The sequence below is a fragment of the Sander lucioperca genome, chromosome 7 (assembly GCF_008315115.2).
Source record: "Sander lucioperca isolate FBNREF2018 chromosome 7, SLUC_FBN_1.2, whole genome shotgun sequence".
Classification (NCBI taxonomy): Eukaryota; Metazoa; Chordata; class Actinopteri; order Perciformes; family Percidae; genus Sander; species Sander lucioperca.
This window is the reverse complement of record NC_050179.1, coordinates 6,915,328-6,938,125: the sequence shown is the minus strand read 5'-3', so window position 1 is coordinate 6,938,125 and position 22,798 is coordinate 6,915,328. Positions and strand designations below refer to the sequence as shown.

Genomic DNA, 22,798 nt, shown 5'->3' with positions numbered 1-22,798 from the left:
GTGTAGAGAGCTCTCAAGTTTTATGAAATGTTTGGAGTTAGAGGGGGGTCTGGGGGCATCCCCCCCTAGAGGTTTTTTTTTTGGGCCAGAAAAGACCAAATTTGGTGGCCTCTGGCACATTTGAATGCCACTATTTCATCATATACACTGATCTAAATGATTGCATATAATGATAATTTGCCTCCCTGATTGTAAATGTGGTGAATTATTGTAGAGGAGCATTTGGCTTCTTGTGAGTTTTAGCCCACACAGTCTGTAAATAGCTATTTATATTTCAAACCATGCCTATTCCTGACTCATCAGAACTTTTGTAATAAGAATCATTACACCTTATTTATATTGTGCTATGTTGCTCATAATTGAACAGCATTAGAAATTATAACACTTGGTAAATCTGATAATTCAGCCAAATAAAATAAATTGTTTTATGTAGGCTAAAATCAAATACAAATGTATCAAAAATATGCCCACAGAGCAACAGTAGTAGTAGCTGGTAGTGCCATGAATGGCCATTCACTTTTAAAAGTACACCGTGGCTGCTCCACTTAATGCTTTTTTCTATCTTGTCCACTGACTACACCAGTGAGAGCAGCCTGATAGTGGTTCGTGAATGTGCCACGGAGATCCGCTCAACAGTGTTCCATTTGTTTATTTATTTATTTTTTTATGTTGAAACACGAAAGCAGAGGATATTAATGAATTCTGCAGCAGCGGTGCGCACATAGCCTATCATTGCAAACATGTAACGGCAGTTAACTGTCCGAAGTTTCTTTAAAAAGCCCAATAATAATTGTGATGGTGTTCATAAAAAAGGAGGGATTGATAAGGTGGAGGACGACAGACCAGCAGGTAGGCCTATACTATAACGTACATTTACAAGGTTTTTAGTGGCCTCCGCTGTCACTGCAGAAAAGAAATAATAATCTGTTTTATGATAAAAGTGACTGCAGGGTCGGTGCCTCATCTATGCATAATCTAGCCTATTAGCTTGTTCTGTAGCCTATATTAATTATTAAAAAGTGAAAATGAATGAAAGCAAATTAAATATCTTAATATATAATATATTAAAATATCTTAATATCATTCAAAAATTTAAATTACGGGTAGGCTATGACGGACGTTTTACTACTCTGTCCTTCAAGGGAGAAAGTCTAATGCAACCACTGATAGAGTAGCCTACTGTATGTGTAACATACAAAACCTTGCCAAATAGCGAAACATTTTTAAAATACTGCTGGTTTTGTGGTGGCGGTACTTCAAATCTGATGCCTGCCGCTGCGCTATAGAAGCATCAAATGTGGTGCGTCAATTATTGCTTTCAGTGCATTTGTGCCTTCTTCAGCGTGAGAAATACAAGGTGTGGCGTGTGAACAGGTTGAAATGTGTGTGTCTCACAGTGAATGCGTCAGACTTGAGAGCCCTGTGTGTAATATGCTCCAGGGCCTTGCTCCTGTTGATAGCACAGGTCAAATGTAGGCACTTTTTGAGAGACAAGCTCCATAGTCCTCGACATTACCAATTTATTATTCATTCACTGTATTCAGTGTCTGTAAGAGCGCATGAGGACATTCACCCCTGAATGTTCTGTGCCAGGTGCTATTGCGAAGAGCACTTGGAATTGAATTTCAATAGATTTTCATTGGCATTCACTCGGCTTGCATGTCATTGGGTAGAGCACCGCCCACCAACCCGTAAACTAAGAGCTCAGCATCTGCCTACAACTGTGGCATTCACATTTCCTTGGTCTTCTTCCTTTCACAATTCCATCAATACTTGCTGCCTCCAGCTATTCAAAAGCTTTACGGATAAATGAAGCAGACAGACAATTGCCGAGCACCTATAAAAGTTGATGTGTCCTTCACTAAATGAATGAAAGCTAATTAAACCCTGTGACTGGCTTTCAGAGAGATAGAGAGAGACATATATGTAGAGAAGGTAAGGAGAAAATGGGAAGTAGTGTGAAGGGCAGAAAGCAGGGCAGGTAAGGCTAAGAACTGAATTAGAAACAAAGACAGAGTCACGACTGAAGCTGTACTGTAGAGCTAGACAGAAAGAGGGAGATGAGACAGCCGGAGAGAGGGCGAACGACTGAGATAGTGAAGGGAGAGAGATACAGAGGAAGGGCAGAAGGAAGTGGAGAGAAAAGGACAGGCAAAGTAGTGGATTAAACAGAGAAAGATGTAGAATGCGAAAGAGCCTGTGTGTGTGTGTGTGTGTGTGTGTGTGTGTGTGTGTGTGTGTGTGTGTGTGTGTGTAAGAGAGTGGACAATTGAGATAGCAGGAAAAAGAGATTTAGATGCTAGAGGAACAGAAGAGAAGGGAAAGCAGTTAAAGGTATTAACTGTCGCTGAAGAGACAGAAAGTAAGAGAACATATTCAGTCTGTCCACAATCGCAATGGTAACCTTGAGTGGAGGTCTTAGGTGACAGCGTTCCCGCTTTGTGATTGGCCGTCCGCACTGTGGCTTTGATTTAGAGGCTATTAACTGTAAGACACCATCCATCCCGCCCCCGGTGACAGCAGTTACGTTTGCTAAAACAATATGTTAGGAGGTGAGATGATGAGGGGCACTGCACGAAGGCGTGGGGGAGAGCAACCATCTCCGTCTCCATTACCACACTCCATTTTCTTGATTGGTCTGTCACATGGACACACGTGATGCGCCAAGCAAAGAAGGCTGGCCAAGAGTCAGCAGCGGCTTTTATCCCTGAATGGAGTGCTCGGGGTCAATCTTTTGCCACGCCACGATAGATGGCTCGAAAACTGCGGCTTTTGTGCATTCCTGCATAACTACTAAATCAATCATAGTCATACCTGAGGAGGGTGGGTAACTTTTTTAGGACAAAAGATGGCCTTGTTATGCATAAAGAGGGAAGTTTTTTAGTTCTTATTTTCTTTCTTCCTCTCATTGGATCTTTATGAGCTGTCACTAAGGTAGCATATACTCTTCATCCATGCACAACAAAACATCACAAATAGAACAAGACATAATTTAGTGGAGTTACTCTTTAAATAGTCTGGGTCAACTGATGTGCATTGTTCGGATAAATCCTGACAGCACGTGTCCCTCCCCTTCCGCTATCTCCACTATCTAATTTGCAATGGCACCGTTGCTGCATCCGAGGCTTAGCACCGCCCAGGACGGTTGTGATTGGAAGAAATACAAACAAGCCAGAGCATTTTTCCCCCAATCCCAGTATAGATAAACTGTGGAGCCAGACCTCATCCAGCGCTGACACAGCACTGTGAAGATAGGTCTGGCAATGCGGGACTACTATTTAATAAACACCATGTCCCACAAGATCAAAACCACTGGAGGCCAGTCAAGTGGGCACTATTAGAATGAACTTGTTAATCTACCTATTCTACACATGGCTGTAAAATAGCAAATGGTATGTCTTTTTTTAAATAGGGAATATCAGCATATCCCTCTCTGCTTGCATAACATGCTGTTCCTAATAAGAAGAGTCCTCACTATCTGTGTTTCATACTGCAGTACACCATGTCCACGGTCTGGGTGTAGGGAGATAACACTGGCATTGCCTCTGGATGTCCCACAAAGACACCCAAATCTGTGCCATTCCACCAGCGGGCTCTCTTTTTCTCTTTATCTCTTTCATTCTGTCTTTTTCTCATCTATCCATCCCTTCCCTAACTAGCTCACTTACTCGAGCAGATGGTTTTCAATAAACGGCAGAGGGACAAGAGTTGCCAAAACATTGTCTGATATTCTTCAGTAGCCAGTTCCCTAATAGCCAGATATATAGCAGTCAGAAGAGAGACAAAGAGCTGTCCCTAATGGCCAAACAGTGTCCCACTCAGCAAATAATCTATAGTGTTGGTCTTGGTTCCTCATGAGTGGAGAAGGGTGTCAGAGGAGGTTACAGGATGCCTCTTTTGGTTTTAGGTGTGTCACTGGATCAAATATTGAGCTATAGTTTGTGGTTGGGTGAACGTTTATGTGTTTGGTTTTATAGGAGTATCAAGTTTTGAAATTAGTTTTTAGAAAATGAAACAATATTGGTGAAAATAGTGCAGTAGATATGTTGCTTTAAGCCCATTTGTTAGTGTCTTCATAATCGTATTTTGATAATACAACTGCAGGAAGCCAAAGGTAAAATTTATACATATTTATATATATTATACACATGGCTTTAATAGCACTTTAAAGGACTACTACAACATTTTGGTAGAGACACATGTTTGCTTTCTTGTCGAGAGTTACATGTCCGTATGGTAAATATAAAGCTACAGACAGGAGATGTTTAGCTTATTTTAGCATAAAAACTGGAAGCAGGGGGAAACAGCTACATTGGCTCTGTTGCTCAGAACGAGAGACTTTGTTAGTTTCGCATTTACAAAGCCAGGGTTGTGTATGAACACTGGATTTTTTAGTGCATCCACAGAATGGACAGCTAGCGGACTGTGAGGAGATATTCGCTGAATTTGACAAAAAGTATATTGGATTAGAATCGCAGACTCCACCTTTAATTATTATTTTATTTTAGTCTTCCACTTCTTTATTGGTTTAATGTATGTCTCATTATTTTTTATTGGTCAACTGTTATTATTATTATTTTAAAAAATGTATTCGTAATTTTTTTATGGTTTTAATTTACATGTCTTATTAATTCTTATGGTCGATTTCTGATCTTAATTTGTTTTCCTACTTCTTCTGTTACAGACTATAACGTCTGTTATATGTGTTTACTTACGTTAAATGCTTCCACCTGGAATGAAATGATCTTTATGAATAAAGTTTTGCTTGCTTGAAATGTAGCATAATTTCTTTTCTGTGCAATTACCCAAACATGAACTACAGATACACTTTCACCAACTCACCAAATTGGACAATCACTCTGAAATAAACAGCCTCAAAAGACCCAAAAACAAATGTGCAAAACGTCACTGCCAATTTGAGCAGGAGCAGGAGCTAATTAAGATGACTGAGTGGAAATAATGCCATTAGGAAACAACAAGAGTGAAAATCTGCATACTGAGAGCGCAGTCATTGTCTAAATACCCGACATTCACACTGTGATCAATCACTCTAAACACTTAGCCTGCTACCTGACTTAGAACAATGAACATCAAATAAGGAAAAGGTGGAGGTGTGTGTGTGTGCGTGTGTGTGTGTGTGTGTGTGTGTGTGTGTGTGTGTGTGTGTGTGTGTGTGTGTGTGTGTGTGTGTGTGAAAGTGGGTTGTTTGTCAATGTGTGCACACAATCCCTACTTTCAACATACGACAGACTGATAATTTCCACGTTCCAAGTTCCATCCAAACTGAAAACACTTGCGGACCTATCAATGCAAACATCTACCAGCCCATGAATGACTGCATCAAGTGCTTTATGGGTGTGTGTCCATATTTCACATTAAACATGCACTTAGCACATTTCGATTTGGCATGCCTTAAATGAAGCCCGGTGCATCTCATAGACCAAACTGCCTTGTTTACGTATGGCAGGGTGAATGGGGTTTTGCTCTCCATCATGGCTCTCATTAAACTGGGAAAGATTTTCCACCACGCATAAATCGATGGAGCATCATCATCCATCGCTCGTCAATCTGTGACCAAGTGCAGCCTGTAGGCCAGAGGTCTGAACAATGACTAACATGCAGCACAAAAGGCTATCAAAACTCTATAACAGGCTGATTTTATACAACACTCAGTTCTTTAAAATCAGGGCTCAAAACATGTTTGCCACTGCATATTACTTTAAACGTTGGGATATTTATACATTATCTTGCACTGCATTGTACTTTCTATTCTACCGTTTAACCTAATAATTATTTTTTAGCTTATTGATACATTTTTAACATTTTGTTTTGCTTGCTTTAAATCCGTAAATTTAGTATCCTGTGTATCTTTTATATTGTCTTTTTATATCGCCTTGTGTTCTCAATGCCTTTATGTAAAACCACTTTGAATTACCTTGTTGTTGAAATAAGGTGCTACGCAAACTGTCATGACAAGATCACATTTAATTCAGCATTTTCTCATGTAGGATTTCTCTACACAAAACCCACAACACCTTAATCATGACAAAGTATGTGTAGCAGAATCATCCAGCAGTTATGGATTACATTTGAAATGAAGAAAACTCTACCTGAGTACATAGCAGTCGATGAATTAAAAGTGTGATCCCATCTGGAAAAGGAGTAGAGAGGAGATTTCTTCCATGTGGCATTTGAAGGATATTGGTTAAGCAGTGCTCAGATACTGTTATTTACACTGGAGGACGGTGGGATTATCTGTTTTGGGTGACATTTCAGCGGGGTCACAGAGGTGATGTGTGTATAAACACATACACAGCCAGCCAAAATGTGGATATGTTTGCATGTGTATATGTGTGTGGTTTATATCTGTGTGTGTGTGTGTGTGTGTGTGTGTGGGGGGTCAGGGCCCTAGCAGGTGGGGAGCTTGAGGCTCATCCTGGCAGTGATTGGGTTTTGGAGTAGGCCGCGCTCTTCAGTCAGTGCCAATTAGCCTGCTGCCACCTTGTGACATTCAAAGACAGGAGCAGCAACCACATTGGTACACACAGCCATAGCTTATAGGCGATAAAACCTCACTCTGTGTGCAAGCACTGTAGTTTATATTGTTTATAGTTTGTACATCAATCTCCCCAACAAATTCACAATGTACTCCAGTTTGAGTAATATTTGCTTAAAACTTCTGTGCCCAGCTGTTTTAGGAGATTAGTGATCCTTTTATTAAATGAAGATGAAATATTTGTGATCTGTTTTTAAAAACCATAATTATGCGTGGCCGGGTTAGCTCAGTTGGTAGAGCAGGCGCACATATATAGAGGTTTACCGTGGATTTCCATAGGATGCAGAACCTCTGCGGACCGGCTCCGCTGCGGAACGGCTGCGTGCTCCGCCGTCCGTCAATACCCACCAGGTCCGGATTTGTTGCGTAACGGCTGCGGCCAGCCAACCACGAGATCTCGCGAATTCACATATGTACGCGCGATATAACAGGATGTAGTTTCTATAAACAGAACCACAAAACCAACAACAGTTTGTTTCCATCCAGAGTAGAGGGGAAACAACTCTGAGCTGTGTTTTCAAGGTGTAGTGCAGGGATATGCAATTTGACCTGCCGTGAGCACGGTGTATTTTATTTAGAAAATTACCCGGATGTTTTATTTTGTTTCTGTGCCCGACATCCTGTCCCGCACTATCTGAATTGTGTTGAATTGCTGCGGAGCTCTCCGCTGTCCGTCAAAAATAGAAGCTCTGCGTATCTGCTCCAGAGGGCTGCGGACTGACGGAACTGGGACGGAGTAGGGACGCAGACGTTCTGCAGTCAGTGGAAATACACACATTGACTTTAATGGAAACCTAATGACTCCGTCGACGTTCCGGAGACGTTCCGCATCCAGTGGAAATTGCCGGTACTCCTTGACGCTGCGGGTTCGGCTCCGTCCTGCGGCCCTTTGCTGCATGTCTTTTCCCCTCTCTCTCTCTCCCCTTTCATGTCTTCATCTGTCCTATGGAAATAAAGACCTAAAATGCCCGAAAAAATTATCTTTAAAAAAAGAAAGAAAGAAAGAAAAAAAACATAATTATGAACTAATAAGCTTGGAGCTGAATGTGACAGACAGTCCAGGATGTCTGGAAGTATTGAGTGGCAGAATAAATATTTTGGGATTTTCATGGGATTTGTTGGAAATGAGAAAATTACAGCATATAACCAGCCTGTACATGTACATTTTCAATGCTGTGAACACACACCTCAATTGCATTGTTGTGGAGGCAGAAAAACCTCAAAACCTGGACAAATCAAACCAAAACGATCTACATGGCAAGATACTAGAAGATGTTTATTTGTAATTTGAGTGAACCGGCCCTTTAATGTTTATGTTGTTATTATTAAACTATCTAGCTATGCATTTGTCTAAATGTGGTGCATATAAATCATACTTTAAGTAAAGTGCACTGTCCCTGATAAAGTAAGTTAGAAAAATAACTGTTGCATATTTTGTCTCTTTCCTCGATTTTAAAGGATAGAATTTTGTATTTCACATTTCCCATAGGGATGCAACACAAAACACCCAAGCAGCCCTTCGTTTTGAGCAATCCTGACAGAGACTTTTTAAAGTAGGGCATTTCAAAACCAGACAACAATGGGAAATGTCTCTCTGTCTGCAGTTATCTACAATGCTGAGATGAATAATGGTATTATCTCAACACGTTGAACTATACTGATTGTTCAATTGAAAGACAATCACACAGTCTGTCACTTCTCCAGTGCTCGCCCCTCTATCTAATTCTGTCCTAAACACACACATGCATGTAGCTAAATAGGCCGCACCGGGAGGATAGGATGGAGAAATAACTGGGCTTTTTTTTTCTGTTGAGAACTCAGCGCTCAAACACACACATACACAGACATGCACCTGCACACGTACACACACAGACTTACACAAAGGCAGGGCTAGTATCCCCCTGAGTTTTCCCTACTGCTGCTACTATGAAAAATTTACACAGAAATGATCTCATCGGCTATTTTGAGCCCATCCCTGACCTAGGAATGTTTTAAAGAGCTAGTATCTCTCTCTGCACTTTGTGATGTTTGTCTTTATGTTTGACAAGACCCAAAAAACATTGAGCGTGTGTGTACATAAAACCATATGTTGTTGTGTGCCTCTATCTGCTTTATGATCTCTATGCTACAAAATTGCCTCTAAGTTGGACTTCTCATCTCATCTTACAGGCCCCACTGTATTGAAAGTCATCTAAAAAGCAGCCAATAGCTCATCTTTCTGTACATCTAGCAGCCACAAAACAGTGTATTATATAAATCAATATTTTGGCAAGATAGTTCTTTAATTTTTTTTTTAGAAAGGATACACACACACACACACACACACACACACAATAATATAGTAAGTAAGTTACAGAGACAAACATAAAATCAATTGCTTTTGAATGAACTCCATCAGCAAATTGAGTCAATTTCAGGTTTCTCTGTTCAGCGTCTGAAGCAAACACTCACCACAAACACTGCCATCCAATTTCAAAGCGAGAGTCAGGCTGCTCTTGAGATGAATACTGTGGGTCTGAAATGTTGTTGTTGGAGGCACAGGTCTGTCTGCTTGTACTTAGTTTCACACTGGTAATGGGATGGATTGCTCTATGCTTTTCTTTTTTTTACAACAATGAATTTCTTAAAATGTCCTTGTATATTGTGTGATTACGATGAAAGAAATAGCACCCGATCTGCAAAAAAAAGACTATTTGAATATTTTCTGGTTGTTTTCAGCACATTTTCAGGTCAAAACAATGTTAATGTGTGAGAGGAACAAACATCTAGCCTTAACTCAAGACCAAATAAGAGTCAAATATTTGTCATCATTTGTCATCATTTTCCTCTTAAGCAACATTAGAATTCATTTAAAGTCGTGTTTCTGAACACCTGATAAATGTCTGATATTCACTCTCCTTTAGGCTCTGTTTTCATATCCGTCAACTCCTGAGTATAATATTGGGCTCTTAGCTGCTAAATGCTCCACTTTGTTCACAAGTTAGTTGCTACATTTAAAAGTAATAGTGTACAGTTGGTTATCAGAGGTTTTTCACTGATAACAATAATGAAAACAGGTTGATGAAAGTGGTGAAAGTGAACTTAAACGATGTTCTGAAAGACAATAAAACACTCTGAGCTGAGCTAAATCTGAGGGGAACTGTAGGATGGGATGATGATTCTCTGTGCATTCATCACTACAAGAAACCCCTTTCACATTACACATTTGATCTATTGTATGTATGTTACAGATGTATTAACATACAGTAGATAGAAGGTACAAACCCTAAATTGCTCCCGATGGCTGTGCCATCGATGTGCGAATGTGCGTGAATGATTAGATTAGATCCTGATGAGCAGATTTGCACATTGCATGGTAGCCTCTTACCAGTATAAGCAGCATGTTCAAGTTGTTGGTTGAGGTGATGCAAATTTTACCTATTATATATACTGTTGGCAAAGCAGCACATTTCTAACAGATGTTTTATATGTACAATCTTGACCTGCAAAGTAATTAGTAGAGCGCTCAAATAAATGTCATTCAGAAAAAAACTAAATCTGAACAACATCTGGAATGCAATGGAGTATACTGCATATAGTAAGTATAAATTAGCATGGGATAGAAAAAACTCCAAGTGCCTCAGAGTTGTACCTTAGCAACATACTTGAGTAAATGTTAATTACTTCCCACTACTGTCTGAATGATGTTTTCAAAGAGATCATGATATAACACTGGTATGGTAAATGAGGCCAGCATATGCCATTTGATCAAAACCTACAACCAACAACATAATTTCCCATTCATTTAACACAGATAGTATCTTCAATTATGCAGATACCCTGAGATGTCCTAACTACCCTATACAACTGCTGATATCTGTAAATTAATGCGAGATCTGCAGAAGCTGGGAACGACTTCTCTTTCATTCAGCGTCCTTTTACAGTAAGAAATAGCTCTGTGGCTTGATTGACACTTAAGCCTCATCTTGATGAAGGTGAAAGAAAATATAATTACAGGGTGTGTGTGGACTGTAGATAAAAAAAATAGGCCAAGACATGTACTCACAAACAGATGCTCTAAAAAATGCACACATAATGCAGAAGGCAGATCAAGAAGGCTGCATATTGACAGGGCAGCTGTTACTGTAAGGTCATATGCAGAAGAATCTGAAATACTTTGATGCCATGTTTGCTCATTAATACCAGAGATGCACAGGGGTAGCAGTTATGACATGATGTTTACTACATATTAAATGCAGGATAGCATTGGAGATGATAAAGTCATAATTTTTTTAACGATGCATCCGGTATAATTCACTCATGATGTGAGGAGAAATTCCGCCAAAGCACCGTCAATTTAGTGTCTGAACGTTTGAAATCTAAGTAGGTTTTTTTATACTGTAGCTTCACCATTAACATGAAATGACCTGCTCAATGAGGTATAGAGCATGTTTTTCAATCGTATAGCGTGGGACATTCAAAAGGCAATCAAGTAAAACATTGTCTGTTTTTATAAGAGTGTCATACTTTAAAGTGCAACATGGTTTGGAGACATCTGAGAATTAATGTGCAATCAGTAATGAATGATGACTCATCATCACTGATGATACATGGCTGACGATAGATGAACATAATAACTCCCCACCCCCGACGCAGATTGATACTAAATTCATGCAAACGTACAGACCGTGAGCAGGTTTTTATATCACAAATTGATCAACTGACTGAGAAGACAAACATTAGTCTCTCAAAAAGCATTATGACAAGCAGTTATTGTGTTTTGTGGACACAAATAATGAGGGGATTACAGCCTCCCATCACACAAGGATTATGTGATAAAAGCATGAATTCAACTAAGTGTTTTCGTGGGTATTTAGCAAATGTCCACATTATTTTGCAATTCACTTTGTCTGTATTTCCATTTTTTTTAACATGCATTATTTCCATTTCCATTTATAAAAACACGGCACTCAAGTGACAACGTTTTTTGAGGGAATTCTTTGAGGTGTCAGTCAGCAGAGAGTAATGTGACATGTTGATTGAAATAAAAACCCCAAAAAGAAAGAACTATAACTAAAAATGTATTTATTGTGCCGAATTATCTACCTCTGGCCTGAAGCAAGGCCATGGAAGTTAGTTTTATAAGGTTCCAGAATGAATAGCAGAAAACAAATTCTTCTGAAAGGTGGAAAATAGGCCGTCACATCTCCTACTATGCTTACTGACAACACTGTAACAAAATAACTAGCATCAACGAAAAATAACACTTGTATTATCCTTTAAGGTCAAGGCAAGGTGTTGTTTGTGGTTATATGGGCACGTCTAAAGAAAAAAACTCATAAATACACAAAATGAGTTCAAGGTGGATGTATATTCACTCCCCTTACGCCCACACTTTGCACCATGTTATGTCAACCATGTTTTTCTATTTGTAAGTAATCCTTTTGGGATGGACACGTGTCTGCTACTGTGATGCCGTTATCTTTGAGCTCATTTAACAAAATTGAATCAAACCAGGCTGAAACCAGAGCGCCGTGACAACTGTAAATTCCTCAGTGTAAAAATAACACTGATTTAAAACTACCATGTCCTACCAAAAAGCAAAGAACAGGCTACTCTCATGACCCCTTTGATGCAGCCCAGACACAATCACAGAAAACAGCCACACATTTACTGTCAGAGGGCAAATAAACTTTAGATAAAAGTCATAGTTTGTTATTCAGAGCCATGGCGTACCTTCACAGTAGGCATTATCGTCTCGCAGTGGACGGAAGCCATCCTTACAAACACAGCAGTCTCCTGCCTCCAGGTTCACACAGTCGGAGTGCTCCACGCAGCTGTGGCCCTCTGAGCAGAAGTCATGACCTGCAGGAGGCACAGAGAGGAAAAGGTTGAGACCCAGTGGAGAGAAGAAGAGAGGAGTGATTTGAAACATATAGAGCTAGTGGAAAGGTTATGTCAGAGTATTACAACCTTTTCTCTGAGCATCCATGCTGTGGGTTCTTTCCAAGGCATATTTGGACAAAATGACACTAATATGCTATATTTTCTTCTGTTACCTTCTGACTCCATAATCTTGAGGGGGAAAAACCCCCCTTAAAATAATTTAACGGATACCGGAGATAAGTTTGATCCGAGCTAAAAGTACAAATAATAACATGAACACGTTTTAGCCAATTTCCTACAAATATTTGTATTATTGCTGGTTTTAGATTGATCTGCTACTTTACATGCAGCCATTGATTTCAGTTTTTGCCAAAAGAAAAACTGTAAAATAGGCAAATTAACAACTTAAAATGATCATGTTCCACCATACCTCTGCAGACTTTGCAGCATCTGTCATTCAAGGTGATCTGCTCCGACTCTGCACAGTTGAGTTTTGGACATGGCTCACTGGGGACCACTCGATGCATGGTCCGATCCTGTGATTGGCAGAGAAACAATCCTCACGAGTTACTTCTTAGGTCCACTCTGCTCCCCTTCCTTTGCTAAGGGGCTGGAGGTAATTATGAAGGTAATTATTCATCTAACGTGTTTCCTCTTTCACTCTCCCACTCTCTCTCCCCCCTGTGTGTTCATTACAAACCAATTACTCATTGGTCAATAGCAGATTTTTCCCAAACTACTTCTGGAAGGAAATAAAAGCTGCCTTATCCTCTCCTCCTGTTATCCTCAAGGCTTTACATCATGAGTCATGATGCATCTTTATTATACAAACAGTGAATCAATCTTTTGGATTATCCCTGCATGTGTGTTTAGTCAGAGTGTAAAACCTGATTAGGGTGTTCCTTTTCCCAGCATGCCTTTGGCAGGTCTCTCTAATAATCTCATACTTGTCCCTCTGACTGATGCTAATTTAGAGTCATTAACGCTAGACACAGTTGGACAAAGACAAAAAGCTCTTTCTATCTACACGTTTATAGTGCACACATATTTTACTTAAGGATCATTCTAAGCCTGTCTGTCTACAGGTCCATGAAGTGTCATGTCCTCGACTTGTACATACGGTACACAGAGTATGCTTATGTGAAATTCTGGAACAAACTTTCCCTAAAAGTCCCCAAACAACTTTCTAAACAAGCCGTACCGTCTACTTCTTGCCACCCAATACCCAAAACTTACACACCCCCCCACAGCCAGCAGGCAGACAGAAGATCAGAGACGTGACAAGCAGCTGTCAGGGGAAGCCTGCAGGAGTCTGCAACAGTAGGCTGACTGACAGCACTCCCCGTCCCCATTTCTTTGATCTGCCTGGGACTGCCAGTCAGTTAACTGGGAGTACAGATGGGCCAGGTGTGGGCAAGCAAGCCAGACAGCTGTCTGAAGCTGCAGATTCTAATGGAGCTTTGCAGAATTTATGGAGGAGCTGGTTGATACGATAGAGTTGGGTGATTAAAAACTTCAAATCACTTTTCTGTGATTGATTGGGCCTGCCTGGCATAATGTCATCAAGTGAATTACTCCCAAAAGTAAGCGACCCACCCATCTGGTGCGTCAAGCAGACAAAAGCAAATAACTCTGAATAATTGGGAAATGGATATTCATTTGGGACCACTGTGGTATCTGATGATTGGTACTGAAGAATGGCTGAGGCGTCCTATGATTGACAGGTGCACTGCTCTGGCCTGCAAATGTAAACCTAATTAGAGGGATTTGGCCAATTTCTTTACATCACAAAGAAAACGCTGATAGGCCAGATCAATGAAATGAGGTTTGATTTATCCTCTCAGGTTGGGCCAAGGTAGCTGTGGAATCAGTATTTAGTGAGCTGTCATGCACCGCTACATGGAAATTATTAGAGCTGAAGTACTTCAGTACTTGTTACATGAGTTATTGTCTCTTCTTGCAGAGGGTTGATAACATCATTTTGAATATATAAGTATATGAAAAGTGTGTTTGTTTTTTTTTATCTCTAGGTGTATGTGTGTTGACATGACTTACCCTGCATTCAAACAGCAGGCACCTGCCAGAGGAGTCGAGTACAGCCTTCTGATCACCCTCCACCAGCTCCCTTCCACCAAACAGGCAGACAGCTGGTAGTAGACACAGAAGTACCATCAGCATACACACAAATAAACACACAAACACATCAACAATAAACATAATAACTTAATAATAATAACTTTGTTTGTATAGCACCATTCGTATAAGAAATGCAGCAGTGCTTTACATTAGGGATCAACCAATACTGTTTTTTTAAGGCCAATACCGATTATTAGTAGATAATGAAACCGATAACCGATATTTGGAACTGATCTGCATTTACAGTGAAAATGAAAATATTTAAGTCAAAATTAAGATTTTCGAATGTTACAAACTCCAACACAAAACTTTGTTTAAATGCTTTAAGCAATTATTTAATAAATTAGAAACTTTCAACATAATGCACAGTAAAAAATAGTTGGATAGTGTTGTGGGCGGGACATTAAGTCAGACTCAGTGGTGAGTGAAACTAAAGCAGAGGGACAGACAGAGCTGTAGCGGAGTAGTGCACTTTTTAATGAATTAACTTTATCGGTGATCAGGCAAACAAAACGCCGATACAGATAATCTGCAAACTGCCAAAAAACGTCCCGATAATCCGCCAGGGCCGATAATCGGAACGCCACAATCATTGCAAAATAAGATGGAAAACAAAGCACACTTGATAATAGTAAAAAAATAATGCTCATGGAGATTTAAATTGTTGAGACGAAAACTCAGGAAGTATTTTTCCTGGAGTGCACTCTCTACCAATCTACAAAATGCACATAAAAGCAAATTGCTCCCTTGAAAAGACATTTCATTAATATCATATTTAACATTATAAGCTGTATTTTCTTTTTTGGTTAAATGCACGTGAATGCAGCACATGAAATAACCCCTCCAAAGATGTTTGCGACTTAATGCATGTAAAGATGCATATTGCTGTAGGATGTTTAGGATTATTATATATTATGTGAGTTCAATCTGTTGTTGAATTGATTGTTAATCAATTCTCATTTATACATTTTCTCAAGCTATTTAGTAAGCAACTTCTCATCGTATAAATTACACACATTTTTATCCCCTTGCAGAATATATTCATATTTAACCCAAATCTACATTTTCTATACTTGGTTGTGGACATGAACATTGGGCGGAACACTAAGGCTCTTATCTACCAGTCCTATTTTACATGTATGATACAATCTGTCCTGATTATTTACAGCTTCTTTTTTAAGTCCTCAGGTAAAATGAATCAAACAAATCAAGCTTATCAAACCCAATTAAGCAACTAAGGAAGTGATGAAATAATTAACATGTAGAGAGGGACACTGCGACACTGTGGATAATCTGTCTCATTTAACTGTGGGGTGGGGAGGGGTGCAAAAATAATCAGATGGGCAGAAAGTTTGTGTCTGATGGGCAGTTGGGGTCAGACAGATTCAGACTGATATGAGGATGAGAAATGATTGACACCGAAGGGCAGGCCCTATCACAAAGCGGTGTATCATGAAAGCGAAGGACTTCCGAAACAGCCATTTGACGTTCTACTTGACAGATCATCAAAAAAAAAAAAAAAAAAAACGGACTCAGAACTCCTCCCTGCAAGGCCTTGTGCTGCCAGATAAGGCTTTCATTTGGAGAGTGAATCATGTCTTTGTAGTGGGGAAACTTGCGGCACTTCTCTCCAAAGCGGGAGCATGCGTAATTAGCTGTGTGTTTGTCTACCTCGTTGAGATAAGTGAGCACAGGGGTGTTGAGTTTAAGGGGATTACCAGCTAGGTGTTTATATTTGTGTAACACAGCAGCAGATTCAGAGTCGTACTTTAAAACCCTTGTGTTGCAGCCACGACCCATGGGTCAGTGGAAATGATGCAGACACAAGCTGATTAGAATCCAAGACTAATGGTTTCTCGCAGATAAAGACTTAAATCTTGTCTATTATTTGCTTTGCAAGGGAAGCAGGAGAGCATCGGCAGCAGTGTGTGGGAGTGTTTGGTGATAAAGTTCTCATGTGAAGTCAGCTTGCACAAGATGTGGAGTGAGATCTCCAAAGAAATATTCTACATACGCAAAGTACCATTCATATGGTCTGTAATCTTCAATAAGTCACAGGTGATGACACTCTTATTAATACTGAATTAAGCTAATTAGTTCTTTTGTTCTATACTCTGACAGGCAGCTCTTTTCGCCTTTTAAAAGCAGAAATCCATCACATTTCTTTAAGTTTCATTTGGGTTAACACCAGAAGAATGATGGGGTGAGAAAAGCTAATATCCTCTGAAATCCATTTTTATTGAGAGGGGAATTGAGTGAATATTAGATGCAGAGTGCTGCAGTGAGGAGGCTAATAAGAGTTCATTGCTGAACTCAGAGTCTTATGGAAAAAAACAGACCCTGTATGTAGAATATGTGATGAAACTGAATTTTTATGCAAGAACGTATTAGTGCTCAAAAGTTTAAAAAAATGGGCATTTAAGAAGACACTATCGTCAATGAGAGTGTGCATCATTTTAGGCATTTGACATTCCTGTCGTCTTCACTTTCTCACATGTCTGCCATAAATAGGAAGTACTTTACATCACATGCAGCGATCCCAGATTTACTGGCTCATGTCTGTGTGACTGGTGGCCATCTGTGTTTTGAAGCCAGCTAGTGAATAATTGATAGGTCCATGTATATGCAAAAGGACGGACTCATCTCAAGAGGCATGTTAGGAGGTAGCTTAGCAACACACAGCAGAGCCCTGGTCAATTGTCAGGCAGCCCTTGTGGAGGTGTGATGTGTGCTCTAAATCTGGTGTTGGAGGTTGTTTTGCTGTTGTGTGTGCGTGTTTGTGCGCAATTGTGGGGTGACGAGGTTAAGGGTACTCCACTCACGCTGGCATTCCTTGCAGCAGGCACCCTTTACGTAGGCAGGCGCTGTGCCTGCCGGGCACTGAGGAGGAGGGCAGGAGATGGCCTCACATTGCACCGTGCCATTCTGGTGAAGAGAGAGAAACACAACACGTTGTTTAAAGAGTGACTATAGGCCAACGAATACTGGGTTTTTCAGGCTGATATTAATAGATGTTACATCAGTAAGAAAAGAAATACTTCTGCAGATATTCTCATTTTTATAGACAAATATTTTTGACAAAGATCCCTTAAAATTAGTAACTACAGAATTGTGACCAATTATATGTACATTACTAACCAAGACATTACAACTGAAAAATAAATGCACTGTCTAGTGGACACAAAATGTAAAGGAGACACGTTTTCTAAACAAAAATGCCAAACATAAGAGAAATTTCTTTTCTTTTTTTCTCAGCATTTAAATTTAAGCATTATAAATGTTGGTGTGACTAGGCCTCCTACTTATCCCCCAATCTGTTGCATTTTGTTAATATGCTGGTAGGGAGGATTCTGGCAGAAATCAAGGGTATGCTTAATCTTTAAAACAGTAGAAACCCTATGTCTAATATATTTTAAAGAGTTTAGTTCAGATTTTTTAAAGTGGGGTTGTATGAGGTACTTATCCATAGTCAGTTTATTACCTATAGTAGATGGCGACCGGCACGCCCCCAGAGTACCGACACAGAAGCTAATTAATGTATTTAAACGTATTTTAGCCACCTAAAAAAATCTATATCAGTTTAAGTGTACGCTATATCAAGAATATTTCAACTGCTTTTCCTTGCCGTCAGACACCCCTTTCCGATGGGAAAGTGAAGCTATTATATTCTTCTATGCCCCACTTTAACAAATCCCTATTCCTTTAATGCTATCTCCTTTTCTCCGGGTTGTGCCTGTAATTAACATTGCTTCCACGGATGAAAGCTCTGTGACAGCAACATCTATGAACCTGATCCACATAATTGATAACATCTTAATGCATGACCTTTGAATTTTAAAGGTCAGAGCTAATTGCCGCACATAAGGTAAGGAACATATCCCATCTAATTCCTTAATTGCAGCCAAGGAATGGCAACATACCGTTTCTGGCGAATGAAGTGATTTCATTGGATGAGTGGGCAGAACAAATCCCTGATGATAATTATCATCTGTCAAGAACAATTAGGTGTGGTGCACTGAGAGATATGTGATTTCCCATTTTTTTTGCATCTTGGGTAGCGGTGCGCAAAGGCATCTCATTGGCTGGTTGGAGGAGTTCAGTGGCAGGGAATGAGTTTTATGTTCCAAAGCTGAATAGACTACGGGGGTGAAATCTGTTTGCTGATGTGCCAGCCCCAGATCTCCAATCGCTTCTAATTCTCTTTTTGGCAATTATTCACACTTTGTATGTATGTATGTATCACAAAGTAGACCCTTGAGAGAATAAAGCATTACTAAGCACTGTTGTTGATGTGTCTAATCCTGACTACTGTGGAGGTTTTCTATACAGTATGCTTTCTCGGGTAACTGGGGCAACCCGCCTCTAATGCAAGGAAATAATGAGAATACAAGCTGTCGACAATGGGGCCCCTGCACTCTGCACCTCCACCCTACCAAAACACACCCACACACACCCCCACCTTCACACACTTGATGAACAGGGGGAGCGAAACAAAAGCCAAGACCTACAATGGGAGCAACAAACGTGTAAATGTAGACACTCGCATACACAAAACTTATGCGTGCACACAGACACAATACAACACACAATGTTGCAGACATGATAAAAAATGCATGTTCTCCCTTTCTCTCAGGCACACACACGCAAATTCGCACACACATACACAAACACGCATATCTATTTATCTTATGACATGCATACATGCCTGTAAACATGCATGCAACAGCCACACAATCACATGCAGTATGACAAGCATATAATTCCAAACTCAGTGTGTTCTTTCTCACACACACACACACACACACACACACACACACACACACACACACACACACACACTTAATTAAAATGGAATACCCTCCCTTGCTCTTTATTACTCTAACATACACACCCATTTACCCAGTGTGTATACACACACACACACACACACACACACACACACACACACACACACACACAGAGTGAGACCCCACCGTGCATGTGCAGTTCCTGCAGCCATCTGTCCAGCCCTCATCCTCCCTGTAGACGACCCCCTTGACGCTGCAGGTTCTCTCACAATAGCAGCCATCCAGCCCATTCATCTTCTCCTCCGCCCTGGACAGCTGCTCTCGCCATCCCCCCAAAAAACAAAAGGCAAGAAGGAGAGAAGATGAGAGTCGACCTCGTTGTGTGTCTATATTCACATGTAGAAAGCAGAGCTTCAAAAGCAAACCAATGGCATCACAAAAGTAAGTCATTAAGCACCATTAACCCTACTTACACACACAGTCTCTGCATCACAACAGAAAAGACTTCAACAATAGCCAACGTCTAATGTTAAGATGTCACTGACCGCCTGTTGCAATGTATGTTAATGACAGAAGCAAACTGACATGTGGATATTGTATGCTAAAGCACAATTTGCCATTGTAACAGTTCTTTTAAAATGGTGTTTCTTTTATAGGATAATGCTACATTTGGGGAATAAAGGCCAAATTAAGACATGTTATATTACATTACATTACATATTACCTTGCTGGATGTTTTAGCAAGAATATCCTGCAGTTCCATGATTTTCTGCACAAGTCCGTGGAAATCATTGCAGGTTGGGCATGCTGAGATACAAGAGACAATATAGCATATTGTTATATTAATTACCTGCAACTATGGTAAATTATGATGTAAATTCAGACAGTTGTGGTTATTTCAAGAAATTGCGATATCACTAATATTTTCTAATGTTAACTTAGATTTTAAGAAAATAGGATTTAAAACTCAATATTACAAAAATCCTGGCAAAATCAGTTATGGATAACCATCTACAGCACAAACATGTAATTTAACTATTTATTATTTATTTACTTGACATTGTCAACAGCTCAGTGCAATTTCTCTCTTCACTTTCTATTATTGGAAACATATTCTGAAGTGTCTTCTCTGCAAGAGGACCTCGTTTACAGTAAACTGTAGTAAGCAGTGTCCTCTGGCAACTTTTGGATGCGTGGGGACATAAACTCAGTGTGAAAACCATTTTAAACCATGTGATGTTTGTGTGTCTTCCCTGTCTGCCGCAGCCACGATGGTGGGACAGGTAAAGAAAATAGTGCCACCTACAAAGATGTAGTATCATCATAACACCAGATAAGACAAAGGATGCCACTGCACTAGGAAGTAATCTTTGGTCAAAAATTGCATACTAAACGTCATGCTGAACTGAGATTTTGATTAATTAATAAACTTTTTTAAATGATTTAATTTCTTAAACGACTAGGATTGGTTCCTCATACAGACTAACTTCAGGCTGTGGACTAGGGGTGTAAGAAAAAAATCGATACACTTGAGTATCGTGATATTTTATTTTGCAATACTGTATCGATTTTCAAAAAGGCAATATCGATTTTTTTTTACGTTCAAAAATATTCATGTAAGACAGTGGTTCACGTTTATGTTGTGTTTAAACCCCCTACCGCTAGATGGCTATGCTGAGAGTTGCTGATAGTGCCTAGCAGTGGCTGACTTTTTGCTAGAAGCTAACAATGTAGCTATGGCTGAACTTTGGCCTACTTTAGCATATACAAATTTGCTCACTATGAACCTGTGAACCACAATCCCAAACTGGCAGTTTGATTTTCTGTGTACTGAATTGTTTACCTAAAGTAAACTTCTTTGACTTTTATGAACATCATGTCTTTTTTAAAAATTATACTTAAAACAAATCCCAATATATCGCATTATGTACAGTATCAAAATATATTGCAATATATTGAATCGTGACCCATGTATCGTGATACGTATTGTATCGCCAGATTTTTGCCAATACACAGCCCTACTGTGGACACGTTAACATTCATACAATCATTAAAGATTGCTTTGCCACTAATGTTTGATATACAGTATGTTCCACACTTCCTCAGGAGAGACTATGGGAATTATCCCCCTTACTGATTGGTTGACTATTTACATAACCTTAAATTAAGTTTTATCGAGGGAAAATTGTTTCTCAATTGCTAAGCTGTTTTAAAGCAGTTTTACTCCAGTGGGTATATAGTATTTTTAAGAATTTAAATAAAAAAGCAAATCAGTGCAATCAAGTGAATTGCAAAATAAGTACCAGAAGTCATTTAAATTAAATGAAACAATCAATGAAATGCTTCTTTAATGTGTTAAGTAAAAAGGCTGCACTCACTTCTGTTCAGATCTGGACACTGTGAGATGTAACCCTGTGGCATAACCAGGATCTCCACATCCTGCATCACTCCCTGCAAACGCAGACACACACACCAACAATTTCAATTAAGAAGAACACCTCACAGAAGGCAGACATGTTAATGTTTAGTAAGTGGATAAGGACCGTGAGGGGCAGTGGTGGCTAAGTGTTCTCACAGTACATTTTCCACCTGAGACAACATGGAACCAAAAAGTACGTGGGACATGCAAACACAAAACCAACAACCCCGTTTATGAGAGCCTTGGTAACTGCTGCAATCATAAAACTGGTTACAGTGAAACAGCAGTGAATCCGAGAGTGAGTGCAAATTTATTTTTCAATCTGAGGAGTGAGAGACAGAGAAGTTAGTTGTGAGATAATATGTCACCTAGGTTGTTTGGATGAATCATCTTATAACCGGACAGCAACAGGAAGTTAAGTGACCCAATGATGTGGGAGTTTTAGGAGATGGAATTCTTAGTTTTTCCTCCAATCTCGTCTGATATAAACAGGAGATACAGATTCAATTTGATTCATAACACCCAATTGATAGCCTTTCGTCCTGGGGCTGAAACACCTACATACACACACACACACACAGACGTATACACATACGCACACAGATACTCTGTCGCCATGGTAACCTGGGCCATTTCATTCCTTGAGTGCATTTATTTCCCTTACAGAAGTGGAGCGGTGCAACTTAGGAGAAATTGTTTTTAAATTGTCTTGCCACTTCAATTTACCATCCATAAATTTAAAATCCTGCGGAAATGATTTGCTGATTTTTCACGGCAACGTGCTGAAATGGAAGCATTTGGAGTTGTGTCCGTCAAACTTGTAATGAAACCATAAGACTATACATTTAACTGCAGCCATCACACTACACTACAGTAAACATCTGAACTGTGATTAATACTGTGCCATTACTACCTATGCTTTTTGGACAGTATGTAGTTTAAGTCAGTGAAATAACAGAGCGTCTTTATCTTCAGTAATGTGACATATTTACAAAAGGGATTTAAATCAAATCGTTTGGATTCTACTAGATCACT

The 22,798-nt window shown here is 39.7% G+C and overlaps 1 protein-coding gene across 1 annotated transcript in view; it reads right to left on the bottom strand.

The window, feature by feature from the left end:
* The window catches only part of nell2a (neural EGFL like 2a), a 90,797-nt gene that overhangs the window by 50,756 nt on the left and 17,243 nt on the right, over nt 1-22,798 (bottom strand). Inside the window, exons 6-12 of the mRNA XM_031283222.2 lie at nt 21,723-21,795; nt 20,069-20,151; nt 19,531-19,659; nt 17,380-17,482; nt 14,477-14,568; nt 12,852-12,957; nt 12,272-12,400 (exon numbers count right to left, since the gene is read on the bottom strand). Of these exons, the coding sequence (XP_031139082.1) occupies nt 12,272-12,400; nt 12,852-12,957; nt 14,477-14,568; nt 17,380-17,482; nt 19,531-19,659; nt 20,069-20,151; nt 21,723-21,795 (715 nt within the window). The remainder of the gene's footprint in view (nt 1-12,271; nt 12,401-12,851; nt 12,958-14,476; nt 14,569-17,379; nt 17,483-19,530; nt 19,660-20,068; nt 20,152-21,722; nt 21,796-22,798) is intronic.